General features: G+C 40.7%; 2 protein-coding genes across 4 annotated transcripts in view; one reads left to right on the top strand and one right to left on the bottom strand.

The window, feature by feature from the left end:
- The first annotated feature begins 363 nt into the window (after positions 1-363).
- ccdc181 (coiled-coil domain containing 181) lies at positions 364-5,776 on the top strand. Of its 3 annotated transcripts, XM_031864237.1 has the most exons (6): positions 364-807; positions 1,832-1,999; positions 2,407-3,366; positions 3,500-3,646; positions 4,390-4,547; positions 4,965-5,776. In XM_031864237.1, exons 2-6 carry the CDS (start codon positions 1,898-1,900, stop codon positions 5,134-5,136), a joined length of 1,539 nt encoding a protein of 512 aa, XP_031720097.1. In that variant the 5' UTR covers positions 364-807; positions 1,832-1,897; the 3' UTR covers positions 5,137-5,776. The 3 variants fall into 3 exon arrangements, with proteins under 3 accessions (XP_031720097.1, XP_031720099.1, XP_031720100.1); XM_031864239.1 differs by having other exon boundaries at positions 364-1,999; XM_031864240.1 differs by lacking the exon at positions 364-807 and having other exon boundaries at positions 1,957-1,999; positions 2,375-3,366.
- An 842-nt stretch (positions 5,777-6,618) lies between these two features.
- Positions 6,619-14,239, bottom strand: part of LOC116392429 (prolyl 3-hydroxylase 2-like) — an 18,188-nt gene continuing 10,567 nt past the window's right edge. The window contains exons 6-16 of the mRNA XM_031863860.1: positions 13,629-13,756; positions 10,180-10,269; positions 9,648-9,688; positions 9,198-9,289; positions 8,947-9,074; positions 8,759-8,854; positions 8,379-8,529; positions 7,914-8,031; positions 7,688-7,763; positions 7,350-7,490; positions 6,619-7,039 (exon numbers count right to left, since the gene is read on the bottom strand). Of these exons, the coding sequence (XP_031719720.1) occupies positions 6,947-7,039; positions 7,350-7,490; positions 7,688-7,763; positions 7,914-8,031; positions 8,379-8,529; positions 8,759-8,854; positions 8,947-9,074; positions 9,198-9,289; positions 9,648-9,688; positions 10,180-10,269; positions 13,629-13,756 (1,154 nt within the window). The 3' untranslated portion in view covers positions 6,619-6,946. The remainder of the gene's footprint in view (positions 7,040-7,349; positions 7,491-7,687; positions 7,764-7,913; positions 8,032-8,378; positions 8,530-8,758; positions 8,855-8,946; positions 9,075-9,197; positions 9,290-9,647; positions 9,689-10,179; positions 10,270-13,628; positions 13,757-14,239) is intronic.

Raw genomic sequence — 14,239 nt, 5'->3', positions numbered from 1 at the left:
TATCTTTTGTTCATTCAACAAACTTAGAGGTTCCCAGCATTACCAACTTTAAAATATTTTATTTGAATACTTTATCATATCTTTTTCTTTTTGTTCTATTGACAGTAGGTCCGAAAATGAGGTAGTCATTTTTAAATCCCTTTATATCGAGGCTATTTTATTTATTATTTGTTTGTATTTATTTTATTTGTATTTTTTTTATAGGACCCATGTGTCCGAAAGTTGAACTGAAATTGAGAATGTATTTATAAAAATTAAAAAAAATGTTTAAAAAAAATGTTTAAAAAAAATGTTTTTCGGCTAGAGCAATTTTAATTTGAGGCCTTAAATCGAATAGAGCCAGCCAAAATACACTTTGATTCTCATAATTGTATTAATTCGTAATTTCCTAAAATACTTTAACTGTGTATAATGATATCTGTGTTAAAATACACAATATCATTATATTCCTATACTATAGTAACCTTTAAACATTTCCTAGACGTTTATTTAAAATCTTTTTTTCTGAATGGTTCGGGGAACAATTTGTCTGTTTCTTTTTGTTGATGTGTGTACATAGAGATTTTATTTTGTGTGCGCATGCGCAGGGAGTAAAGCGTGTTGTAGGTCTCTATGACGACGGGTATATTAAACCTTTTAGGGCTGTAGAGGGACTAGACGCAGATTAGGTTATGTGCACAGGTGTTGCTCCGCAGACTACCAGACTGTGGGCCAGTTAGATGGGGTGATAGTCTCAAAGCAACCGGGCTGGATGAGTTCTGTCACCGCTTTAATTCAACAGGAATACTACGCAATAACCTGGTGGTGGTGAGTTTACTAACAACCATATTGACGCAATTTCTCATGCTATTTATTACCATTAGCCAAAAACACTTGGTTATTATGATTCCTATAAGCGCGAATTGTCCCCGACGAGTCAACTCCTAATTCGGTCTCCGTCCTGTTCATTTGTATTGCCCGCAGAGCTATTAAATAAACAGGATTATAGTCTATGTTAAACTCCTAAACGTTTTGCAGCCATTGGAATTTGTTCTGACTCACAACAGAAACAAAGCTACTGTAAACATAGCTAACTTACATGTCAGCAGAGCAGAGGGCATATTTGCTTAAATAAAACCAATAAACAAACAACAAAAACTGTTTACTGGTAACCTTGTAGTACTGAGTTCTGTCCAGTAAGTGACGCCCAATCCCCAACACAAGTAGGTTACACCACAGCTCTGTGTAATCCATCTCCTGGACATAAAGTGATGTGAGATGAGTGGGAATTAGGTGCCACAATGATTCAAAAACTCAGTTGCTCTTCAATCCATGACACAAACAAGCTAGACTGAATATATAATTGTGAATATGTTGCTTTTTGTGATGCTGTTTTGATTGTCCATATAGATGGGACCTGATGAGATACCCTGATCTGTATTGTACGCTGCTGTAGGCGAGGCTATGTATTGTATGTCTATTAATATCTTCAGTCACGCAGGTCATCGGGTGTCTATGCCACTCATCCAACCTCTAACCTCTATCACCATGATGTCATGAGGTGGAAATAAAGTGGTCAACAAAACATTATTATCGGTGATGTCTGCATTTTAATGCAATTTTCAACATAGTAATATTTTCATATATGTATCAAATATGGTCTTTTATTTGCACCAGAATATCTACTTTAAAGTGAATGCCATGTGTGTGATAGTGCACACACATGGCACCGAAACCATGACATTTGTTGTTGTATATACATGTGTATATATATATATATATCTTGGTAATCAGATCATTAGATGTTGAGATATCTTGCTTAGGGCTGACCGACTGATATTATTTTCCTTAGATCCCGCTTCAAGTGTGGCACGAATATTGTTTGAAAGTTGTCTCTGATCTTCGTCCAGTGAAGATTATGAGTGAGGTGGTTTCCACAAAGCCTCAGGAGGAATATGAGGACGACTTTGAGAAGGATCTGGACTGGCTGATCGGTGAGGAAAGTCGTAGGGAAGACCAGGTAAGCAATTTATATAAGATCATTGGACCGACTGATTGCATCTCTCCTTTGTACTTTCTTTTTTCTTGTTCTTTGTTTTACCGTGTGAAACTAAGTTTGTGCTGCCCCACTTACTGCAGACTTGGTGCTGCATGGGTCCCTGACCTTGCTCTGTAAATGTGTAACAGTGAGTAGGGTTCGAGTTACCTGACCTGGTAGGCTACATATCACTGTATGCATGTGAAACCCACTCTGTTGACATACAGTGACATACTTTCACTGTGCGCCACTAGATGCAATATTGATGAACACACGCATGTCTGTTATCAAACCAGCACGCCAATTACCTGCAAAGTATTGATGTTGCTCATTCATTCACCTGCAAACCTCATTAAGGAATGCAGCGGGTCTGCCTTTCCGCCCCACAGGGTCCTGACTTTGGCGACATAGAAGCAGAAATTGACAAAGAACTGGAGGAGTATGACAAACAGAAAGGAAAGAAAAGAAAACCGAAAAGCCACAAGGAGGAGAAGGGAGGCAAGAAAACAGAGGAGCTGGAAGAAGATGAAGAGAGGTGGCCCTCACCTATGGAGCCATTAGAGTATGACTCTGACAGAGACAGCCCAAATAAGTCATCACCTGTAGCCCCCCCACCTCCAGGGATGGATGAACAGACAGATGAGGAGAAGAAGTACATTCTGGAGAAGATCCAGCAGGCTAATCGAGACTTGCACGACCAAAAAGCTCCAGATATGACAAGGCGCAGGCGGCTGCATTTTAAAGAGACGCTGGTGGACCTGGTGGTGCCTCCGCTGCAAAACGGAAACTCTGGTGAGGTAGAAGGGGTCCAGGGAAACAAGGATTCAGAGGCAGAGACTGAAGTGTCAGGGAAGCTTTCCGAGCTTAAACTTTCCCCTCGGGAGGAAAGCGTAGGATCTGGCAGGGCTGGGGAGACCAGTGAGGGAGGGGTAAAGGAGGGTAGAGTCCTTGTAGAAAAGGATGGTAAGTTTGATCTGGTCAGTCTGAAAGAGGTGGAAAGTCAAGGACTTCTCCCTCCTATAGCGAGTGACTTCTTAACCCCACGTCATCAGCAACAGACTGTGAGCTCCAGTAAGACCCACAGGTCCTCCTCCTCCCCTCGCCCTGGTGCCGGCTCTTCCCCCTTCCAGCAAGGCATAGATCAGCTCCGTGCCCCCAAACCTCCCGCTCAGCCCAGGAACAGGCCCAGCTCAGCCAGCCACAGTCAGAGTGGCAACCAGAGGAGAGGCAGCAAGCGGCGGGTGCAGTCGGCTGCCGGGAACCCCTGCCTGGCCACCTACACCCTTTCCCCACAGCAGAAAGAGCTGCTGCAGAGGACCCAGGAGAGGAAGGAGAAACTGTCCAGAGAGGTAAACAAGAAGTGATATAGAGGTTAATAATACGTTTGTACATTCTGAAAAGTCAAAGTCAAAGTAGCACAGCTAACATTAAAACATTTCCACTTTGATTCTTGGTGTTCATCACTCTTGCTTCCCATGCCAGGAGGAGCAGAGGAAACTGGAGGAAGAGGAGCAGAAGAGGCAGGAGAATGAGCTGGCGTTTAAGGCGTGGCTGCTGAGGAAGAGAGAGCAGTTTCAGGAGGAGAAAAGGATCCAGCGAGCTCAGGAGATGGAGAAGATGAGTTCTAAGGTATCACCAAAAGGGGGCACTCTAATCTGACAAAGCATGGATGTAAAGAGCTGGTATAGCCTTTATACAGTATGCAGAGTCAGGGGTACCGCTGCAAGTCGGCTACATTAGAAATAATGCTTGTATATTTATGGTTTGACCAGTTATGTAATATTTTAGTGACTAGTTAGCTACTGTCCAGTATCTTGACACCTGTGCTGGAAGAAGTCAGATCTAAAGTAGCAACAAGTAGCAATTGTACAAATACTCTGTTACCCACAAAAGTCATGCATTTCAAATATTAGTTCAGTAAATAAGTATCAAAATATACTTAGAGTACCAAAAAAAAAAGGTATTCATTATGCAGAATAGCCCATTTCAGAATCACATATATTAAATAACTGGATTCTAATTAGTGATGCATTAATGCTGGTAAAATGTTGGGCTAATTTCAACCACTTTATACACTGCCCTGTAGCTTAATCCATAATCATACATCAACATTTATTTGTTGTTTTAAAGTTTGTATTAATAATCTAAACATGCACAGTAACTAAAGTTATCCAAAACAATTGTATACAAAATTGGTTTCTAAATTGTAGTGTAAGTGTAAAATGAAAATACTCAAGTAAGTTGCAAGTACCTCACAATTGTAGTTAAGTACAATACTTTAGTAAATATACTTAGTTACATTCCACCAATGCTTGACACCAACGTCATTTTACTATCTATAATAAAATTATTTGTTATTTTTAAATAAGCAGAAAGAGTCCAACGACTCGGAAGAGTCCTTCCGGCTGTGGCTTCAGAGGAAGCAGGAGCAGCAGCAGAAAGAGAGACAGCTGGTGGAGCTCAAGAGGCTGGAGGAGGACAGTGGTTACCTCCTACGCAGCCGCGAGGAGTGTGAACGTGCCTTTAAACTGTGAGTTCACTTTTACATTTTCATTCACTTAAAGTCCCAAATAATTGGCCAACTTTTCACAGTTTATCAATATGTCTCTCTTGATGTTGTATCCTCACATATACAGAATAATGCTATGTTTGTTTTGGTTATATAGACATAATAGCCTATTTGAACATTCACTTAGCATGTTAAGAAAGTTAATCCTTAGTTAGTTAGTAACACACCATTTCCACATGTGAAATCACAACACCTGTGAAATGTTTTCCACACATTTGTAAATGACATGTTTATCTTAAAATTCACATGTGAAGTGAAACATTTCACATGCGGAAAACGTGTCGTCTCTTCTCAAATATGGATTTCAAAGATCATTTCTAAATTTCAAATTTGGTTTCACGTGTGAAGTCCCATCATCATCATCCTCTCCATCCTCAGGTGGCTGAAGCGGAAACGGGCGGAGAAGCGAGCGGAGCAGCAGGCGGCTCGAGAGCGCTCCCGCAGGTTGGTGCTGGAGGAACGCCGCGCGCGACGCATGAGGGACCTGCTGTGTTCCGTCAATGAAACCAAGCCATTCAGATTCACCGAACAGCTGGCCTACCGCTTCTGAACCAAACAAAAACAACGTGGCTGCTGGATTCACACGTCACTGCACGTGACCGTCGTCAAAAACCACAGACTGGGCAACACGAGATTTGGTGTGGAACAGAAGACAGTTTATTCTGTGTTCAGTCGTTGCTAGGGTTTTGTTTTAGCACTTCTATTTCTGTGCTGTGTTAAGTCACATTTCTAAAAAGAAAACGTTTACCACAGTGACTGACCCCAGTGTGATAAAAATGTACTGAGTAAATTATTTTTTTTACTGTATTTAACGCTGTCTAGTGGCAACTGCACTTTACTTTAAATGGAGCGCTTCATAAACAACAGGGCTTTGCAGCTTAAATACACAAGATGAAGCATTTGTTACGGCATAACTTTTGTCAAGTTTTTGTTTGGTTACATAGATATTACAGGTTACTTAAATGAATGCAACTGTAAAGGAATGAAATATATATGTAAGAATAAAACTAAACTACGATATCCAAAATCAAAGATAATATCTCGTCTCATATCAAGATATAGATTTATTGCCCAATCCTAACAAGTCATTTATCAGTTTCTTAATTTTAAAGGCATTCTTATTTGATACAAAAGAAAAAATGACGTTTAATTTCATGACGTGAAAGCATAAAATAAAAATACTAAATATAGATATGAAATTTCATATTTTTAATAGGCATGTACACATACATTTTGGTGTGTTACAGCATTTCAGAATTCAATATCAGTGAAACAAAAGTGGCCAACCTCATAAAATGACAGGATGAAGGTTCTGGTTAGCAGTTTGAATCTATGTAGGAAAAGAAAGCTACTCTTTGTTCGTTTCTCTCCATTGGATTTACAGTGCAAGACTCGGCCTATCATCTGTATCATCAACACAAACATCACGAAATAAAAGAGACACAAATACGTATTCCTTGAAACAGGAATGATTGACATCTTTTATGAAAAAAAGCTCCTCATATTAAATGCAGACAGTTGCGACAGCAGCCGTCTATTATTAAAAACACATAAATAAAAGTAAAACATAAAACACCATGTTCTCATGTCAGTGAACATGGTAACCAGTATATTCTGCTCTGTGTGCCCAGAAAAGAGGGGAGTGATTCATTGCGCCAACAACAAGAGGATAAGTGGACAAAGTAGTAGACGGAAGACATTTTCAGTTTCAGACTTGACACACAGAGACGGACAGAGTGCATGATCATTAAATATTCAGCATATTAGAACATATCTTTCTTAAACTCTTTGTACGAGTGCTATTTGAAAATCAGGTACCATTATAAAAACAGTGCACCGCTTACGTTGAACATAGTTTTTACTGGCTCTATTAGTAATAACATATGTAACAGTACCATTTGGGAATTATTTTCAACTACTGACCACTGAAACTAAGGTATTTTTAATATTTGTACTTAGTGTTTACGAATAAAACCCATTAGATATGTTGTCCGGAACAAGAACAAGCACAAAAAGTAAATTGCCGTTCTTCTCTTTGGATTCTTCACAGTTCAGTGAGAGTACAGATCAGTCTTACATGAAACAGCTTCTTACCAGGTACAACAAAACAAAGTGAATTGGGTTTTTAGAAGCTGTCACTGGAGGGAAAGACAAAGAACAAAAGGTAAACTCAAGTACTTGTGTGTAGAGAAACATTCAAAAAAATGCGACTGAGAACACAAAAATGACATTATTAATCTTGCACTTCAAACAGTACAAAAATAGAAAAGTTCCCATCCAAAGGTCGATTCAATAAATAGTTAAAATATATAGAAGGATTTGATGGAAGCAGATGGACTGAAGCAGTTTTGCTTCAGCTTCTACAGTTCATCTTTAGGGTTGATGTTGAGGCCTTGACCCCACACAGACTGTGTGTCCAACGCCTGGATCACCTCGTCCGCCTGCAGTCTCTCCTAGGAGAGAAGAAGAAGAAGTTAGAATTACAGCCTCGCCGTTGTATACCTCCGCCAACCAGTCACGTTGCAGTTCACATTTCAGGGATTGGTCTACAAAAAGAAGTCCTCCCTGCAGCACTGTATTAGCCGTAAACACAAAGTGCAGCTGAGGCAGATGGGTATGTCATCAGTTCGTATTTGATTGTAACCCAAAGTATCATCCCCGTCATAACATCCTCTCATTTCCTTTCAAAGAAGACGAACCTAGAAGCAAAGTGATTATTGCCTATATGGTGATAATAGTTCTTTAACTGAAACATTAGCTTACCAGTTCTCTGAAGAGCGGGTCCAGGGTGAACCACAAAGCGACAGCACACCTCTGCCCGCTGGTAACGGCCTTCACACCGTGTGGATTCTCCCCTCCTGATGAGAAACCCACCATCCTGCCACATAAGGGCTTCACTGATGCCTGGACGGAGCAGGAACGGAGGTGAGGTTAAAGAATACCATTATCTGTTCATATTAGTAAGACCAACACATTTACATTCAGCTTGGTTGTTTAAGCAGGCATTTGCCCTGCTGGAGGGTCCTAGAGTGTAATCCCAAGTGAGCATCAAAGCCATAAACTGTACAGCAAATCTCACATGTCAGGAGAGACCATCTTACCGTGACTGTTTTGGCATCCATTTCCGTGAATATGAACTCCCCTCCTTCAAAATCTCCATTTAGATATAACAGTGCACTGAAAGTTTAAAAAAAGCAAAGGAGAGATCAGTACAGACTCAACATTACATTTAAGAGATATATTAGTGACCGTTATACATCTTTTACTATGTAATACAGCAAAGTAGGTTTGTTATTTTCAGTCGTGTTGACAACGGGAGCCTCGTGCCTGTAGTCTCTGTATGTGTACGCTGGTGGTTCCTTCCAGCACTCATTGGCCTCGGGGTCCAGCAGACAGTTGTCAGCATGGATGGGATGGCTCAGGTCATTCCTGTGATCTTGCTGGCCTGTGAACCGACAACCAACACGCAAATTAATAATAAATACATATTTTTAAAAAAACCACATCTGTACTTTTACTGGGGTTTTCCTCCTGGTTAGTTTTTTTTAAGTCTACCCAATCATGCAGTAGACTGTGAACTAGGATCATTTACTAATCCTACTGTTGGAGTTCTTTTCCTGACAAAAGTTTTGACTGTAATTATTCAAGTATATTTAATTTATTTAATTTGAGCTAAATCTGAGAGACTTTAAATGACTTCTTTTTTTTTTTTTTTTTTACTTTTAATTCAATATCGAATGATGGTATGAATGTTTCGGTGTCAAGTGAAGTATGTTTCTGTGGGTGAGTGACCTGTGATGGCTGTCCGGCACACCAGGTGTGTGTAGGAGAAGTGCAGGGTGGAGTTGAGCAGGAAGTAAGACTCGATAACACGTCTCGCTCGCTCGCTGATGTCGTAGAACAGGCGAGCGCTCCTCATCGGCACTCTGCCCTCATAGCCGTACTGCAGGGAAGAAAACAACAAAAGGGACACTGTAATAAATCAAGATTGTGACACATTGTATTGCGCACTGTATATGATATGACTTTATGATAAAGACGTAATAATCCTGATCCCCTGGTTTGAATTTTGACTTTAAATAATTTTTGCTCAGACAGTTTCTTGCAACCTGGACAACTATTTGGGCAGATGAGGGATGGAATCATTAGTTTATCCTTAGCGCTGAGTGTACCTGCAGGGTTTTGAGTACAGTGGCTCCTTCAAACTTCTCATTGGGAGTGTGTGGAGACATCCTGCCTCTGTAACCGTCTCCTGCCATGGTGACAGCCTTCAAGACAAGAAAAAACAAAAGCCAGAATTAAGCTTTAAAAGTTAAGATATAAAAATCATTACGTTATCAATGTTGTGTAATGTCCCTACATGAGCCAGGCGTCTGAGGTCTGAACACTCCTCCTCGGACATCACATGGTCCAGCAGCACCCGCTGGGTTCCGTTCAAGGCCGCAGAGTTCTGCACCAGCTGCACGGTGTCATACACCAAGGGGCCACCTACACAGATCACACAGCAGTATTTTAGGAATGCAACATGCTATCTCAGAGAAGACTTAACTGAACACTAATAACTTTCTTTTAGCAGTTTAACTGTTCTGCTTCATCTCAGTGAAGGTTTACCTTCTTTGAGTTGCTGTGGAGCGGCGACAGTGCCGTTCTTCTTCTCTGAAATGGGAACATACTCCATCCAGCCGTCTGTCCCGGAGGGAATCCTGGAAGAACAGAGAACAGAGAAGGCATTTTGATGTTAGTGGCCAAAACTATGACTTTAAACTGAATGAACTTGTCAGCAAAGTTGACTAGCAACATTATCATTCATTTGGAGTCATGTCTCCAGCCACCTCATGAATGTCAGTCTAATATTTATTCTCCTTTCACTCTGTTTCTGTCTCTAACAACTTCTGAGGGAAGTGTCTGTCTTTTCAGCTTCTAAATGCTCCACTGTGTTTCACCAATTACTGTGTCTGCTTGTTGTTTGGTGCTGAGCAGGTCACATGCAGTTTTTAGCTTCAGGTAATGAGAAGTTAAACTATAGTAATATATAGTTTTACAGATGCAGATATCTCTCACCTGTTTGAGTCCTCTCTTCCACCTGTGCTGCTCCAGTAATTCTGCAAGAAAGACAAGGAGCAATTTATAATCTGAACATTACTTACTTTCAAAAAACTCTGGTGACAGCAAGTAATTAAAAACACAAAAAAAGACACCAGACCAGTGGGACTGATTTGACTGATTTCTTGAATGCGGTGTACATGTGAAATATGATATTTGTCAAAGTGGCCAGCAGGTGTCGCTGTTGGCCTTGAGGACAGTGGACGGCGGCAGTGCCAGACACCTGTTACCCTGCTTTGAGTCAGCCGGCAGCAGGGGCACATAAATGCATTTACACACCCAGCAGGAGATCTGCTCTGCATCAGACACATGTGGGCCGGCTTACGAATAACCGGCCGTTAAATTACACAACCTCTTTTCATTTCAAGGCAAAACCAAGAATTAAAGGGCACCGGTCTGTCAATAAATACTTGCAGTCTGCTTTGAGTTTATAGTAACACATGAAAAGTGAACAAGAGTTGGGATGTTGTGGTGTATTCTGTTAACTCACCCCTTCCATAAATTCCACACCCATGGTTTTGCTGCCAATCAGAAGGAGCTCCAGTTCCTGTTTGTGCCTCCTCAGGTACCATGCAGCTTCCTGGGAACACAAACACACCAAAGGTTTACAGCTTCCTGAGTCATTACGGTAATTCTAAATATTTTGTCCTTGACATATGTATAGGAGGGAAATAACTGCAGAAAAGAGAGAGAAATACATTATATATTTTAACAGTACTATCACAAAATATTCCACATTCAGGCCAATGATTTAGCTGATTTTAAATCACAGCATTGTTTTCATGCTCACAGTTACAGCAAAGATGAAAGTATTGGTGTTTTAATATTAACCTGTCATGTATCAAAGCTCATCACCATAACTTTTTCTAAATCTTACAGTGACAGTGGACTCCTGTCCTCACCCTTTCACCGCAAATAAAGGGAACCACAATGAGTCTTTCCCTCGGCCCAGTGCCAGGACTAATGGAGTGTGACGGCCTCTCTTTTTCCCTGTGTCTTCTCTGAAGGACATTTTCACTACATTTCCTGCCAAGTAAAAACTTGAATGGAGGCAAAAGTATGCTGTTTCACGAGCCTTGGTTCATACAGTAACAGTCGGTGCTGCTCTTGGCTTTGCATTAAGGTGGATTAGTTTGTATTAATAGGATTGAGGTCAATACTGGTATTGATACATTCAAGTTAAAAACAAATGTGATAATGATATATTGGCTGATATATATTATGTTGTAAATAAACGCAAAACATGGCCATTTTCCATTAAATGGGGTTATTAAAGCACTATGACCAAGATATGTAGTGAGCGGGACATTTTACAGTGGAAAATTTAACTTGTCAGTGCTCTCTGTAATGGAAACATTGTTAACTACCTCATACTTACTGTATGTTCAAAGGCGCTCATTATAACAACTATTTTCCATGTAAAGATATAGTGGAGTAATGTCTACCTGAGGAGAGAATGTAGTCCCCCCCCAACCCCCCGGTAAACACTCTTAGCTTTGTCAGCACTTTTGTCGTAGTTTGCTATGCTAGCAGGGTTAGCACCATTATAAAACTGTATAACTACAACTGAGTGTAAATGTTCTATAAGACTACACACGGTCATGTTTTCGAGTATTTCTTGTTAGATTTGAAGCCATGATGATGAATATTATAAAACTTGAGCATCCAGTAGTGTTTTTCTTGTTGTGGTTAAAAAAACAGAAGATCCCTTTCCAGCCCCCTTAATACAAACAGCTCTCAAATTGTCCCAGAGACTTCTGTGGGCACTCTGACATGACTTTTCCTCCTCCTCCACCATTCCTGAAAGCAGGATTCTTTGGCAGGGAGGCAGGACGGGCCTGGCACTCAGATCTAGGACTCTGTAAATGAGCTCCCCATGGCCAAAGAGAGAGAGAGAGAGAGAGAGAGAGAGGGCGCAGAGAGGAGAGGCGATCTGTGGGCCAACGACTGCACTGTAAACTGATGGGACTGGAAATACTTGAGGGCTAGAAAAATGTAAGCTATGAGTACAAAAACATAAGCTGCAACACGTCAGCTTCTCTTTATCTCTCACACACACACACACACATACACACACACAGTGTCCTGCTGGGAGCCTCGCTCGCTATAATGAGTACCAGGCTTTCTAGGAAAAAGAGGTTGTGTAATTGAGACTTGAACAAGGAGCTTCTTGACTTTTCAAAGCAGCTGATCAGAGTCTTAGGGAGACCTAATTCTTGATGCTGAAGTGGCTGATGGGTAGCCAGACTTAGCAAATTGAATTTTCTCTAGTGGGCAGACATTCAGCCTTTAATCAGTCAGTGTTATGAATACCAGTGGGCAAGGAAATAATAAAGAGCACAGCCAGAGGAAGAAATATGTGGTTGTAAACACATTGACTTAGCAACATTAGCTTAATACTTCCAGCTGGATGAAGAACATGTACAAGTGAAAAGCAAACTTCAAGAGGCAATAGCCGCCAAGCAGCGATTAGCAAGTTCATCCAAGAAATACAGCAAACGGCCTGCTGCCTCCCGTCTCCCCCTTTTCCCTCATATTCACACTCTTCCTCTCCAGTGTCCTTCCCTACGATCCGAAGGTATTTTGTTCAACTAACTGGAGACTATGCTATCCTTAATGATATTTGAAGTTCGCCCAACTATTACATCAACTAGATCAAAAGAGAACAAGCTTGTATTTCTAAAGGAAACATAAGAAAGCAAAATTCCTGTGCCAAGTTCTTGTAAACTTTTACAGAGGAGCAAAAGAAACCATCCTGACTGGAAACATTACAAATTGGAATGGGATGTGCATGGCTTAGGACAGACGCATCTACCGAGCATCGGGGATATTGGGGAGGTGAGGTGCCTGTGCAGAACCCAGAGGATATTAAATGACGCCAGCAAAGCCTGTTCACCCTGCTGCCATCTGGCAAGTGATACAAAAGTATCCGCTGTCGAGCCACCAGACTACAGAGCAGACTGTTGGACTCCCCAACTCATCCTCCATACTGCACCATGACGAATAGTTTTGTAGCATAAAGGGACTACTACTTGCATTACGTTGTGCAAGCCCGTGTTGCAGAATAACAATAAGTGAACCTTGAACCCTTTAAGTTGTGGCACCTAAAATCTCGAGCAGCTTTCCATATTGTGCACGATTCTGCAGATAATTTTAATATTTGAAGTTTGGTCTATTAGTTTTAATCTGTAAATCTTTCTTTGCAAACCAACATGTAGTGTGTCTACCTTGCATATGTCTTTTCTAATTAATTTTAATTATGTCAACATGTATTTTTTTGTCGTCTTTTAGTTCTTCATACACATATATACACACACATATACATATACATATATACACACATATACATATACATATACATACATACATACATATACATATATACACACATACATACATATACATATATATATACACACATACATACATATACATATATATACACCCACACACACACACACACACACACACATACATACATATACATATATATATATATATATATATACATATATATATATATATATATATATATACACATATATATATATATATACACATATACATACATATACACACATATATACATATATACACACACACACACACACACACACACACACATATATATATATAGCTCCCCAATGCCGATTTACTTCCACACTCTAACCTCTTGTTCATGTATTTATACATTGTCATTGATGCTGTTCCACCTATTCTTTCACCAATACAGCTTTAACACAGACACAATGATCCATCCATCCCTAAAAACCCTCATGATGAGATTGCCCTTCAAATTTAATAAAATCTCTGTTAAAAAAAAAGAAAGAGTTACAGATAAATTCACCAAACCATCCATCCTTGTATTTACTGTATCTTTCACTCTCAGCCTCCAAACCATCTGCCCCTCTCCATCCCTCGAGAACAGCAGATGCTCACCTCTCTCGGCTTGCCATCGTGTCCCAGCATCTCTCTGTAGTAATCCACGTTGTCCGTCATGGACTCCTCTCCCTCGTGGAATAACAGGTAGGTCACGGAGGACTGGAGAGCCTCCTGCAGCCGGTCCACTGCAGAGAGAGACAGACAGCAGTTTAAGTGGTTTCTCTTTGTGGTCTACACAATCAATGGTAACCTGTGGAGTATTTGACCTCTGGTAGTGCTGTGGATCAACAGAGCGGCATTGGGTTTCTGCTGAGCCATCTATTGGATGGACTGGATGACCAGTGTGTGTGTGTGTGTGTGTGTGAAATGTGGAAATGTATCTATCATGGCTCACATTCCCAACGCATTACCACAATGGAGCAAAAGCTGCACTCTGGTTGACATAGTGGAAAAATTATATACGACTGAGCCTTGTGAGGAGATGTCAGTGATGAAGTGAGACAAACATACAGCAGGACCGTCCTACGGTCTTCCAGAGATTCACATACGCAGACACACTTTTATCTATGTTCAAACACAGATCCACAAAGACAGCGGTAACCACATACACACCTTATGCTCCACACACACACACACACACACACACACACACACACACACACACACAC

The sequence above is a fragment of the Anarrhichthys ocellatus genome, unplaced genomic scaffold (assembly GCF_004355925.1).
Source record: "Anarrhichthys ocellatus isolate YVR2014 unplaced genomic scaffold, GSC_Weel_1.0 scaffold30, whole genome shotgun sequence".
NCBI lineage: Eukaryota > Metazoa > Chordata > Actinopteri > Perciformes > Anarhichadidae > Anarrhichthys > Anarrhichthys ocellatus.
The sequence above is the reverse complement of the archived record's forward strand: the minus strand, read 5'-3'. Positions and strand labels throughout refer to the sequence as shown.

Excerpts from the sequence above, each read along its gene's own strand:
- ccdc181 (XM_031864237.1), top strand. The coding sequence starts at position 1,898 with ATGAGTGAGGTGGTTTCCACAAAGCCTCAGGAGGAATATGAGGACGAC. Across the intron at positions 2,000-2,406 it reads AAAGTCGTAGGGAAGACCAG|GGTCCTGACTTTGGCGACAT; the intron begins GTAAGCAATTTA and ends TCCGCCCCACAG. Across the intron at positions 3,367-3,499 it reads AGGAGAAACTGTCCAGAGAG|GAGGAGCAGAGGAAACTGGA; the intron begins GTAAACAAGAAG and ends TTCCCATGCCAG.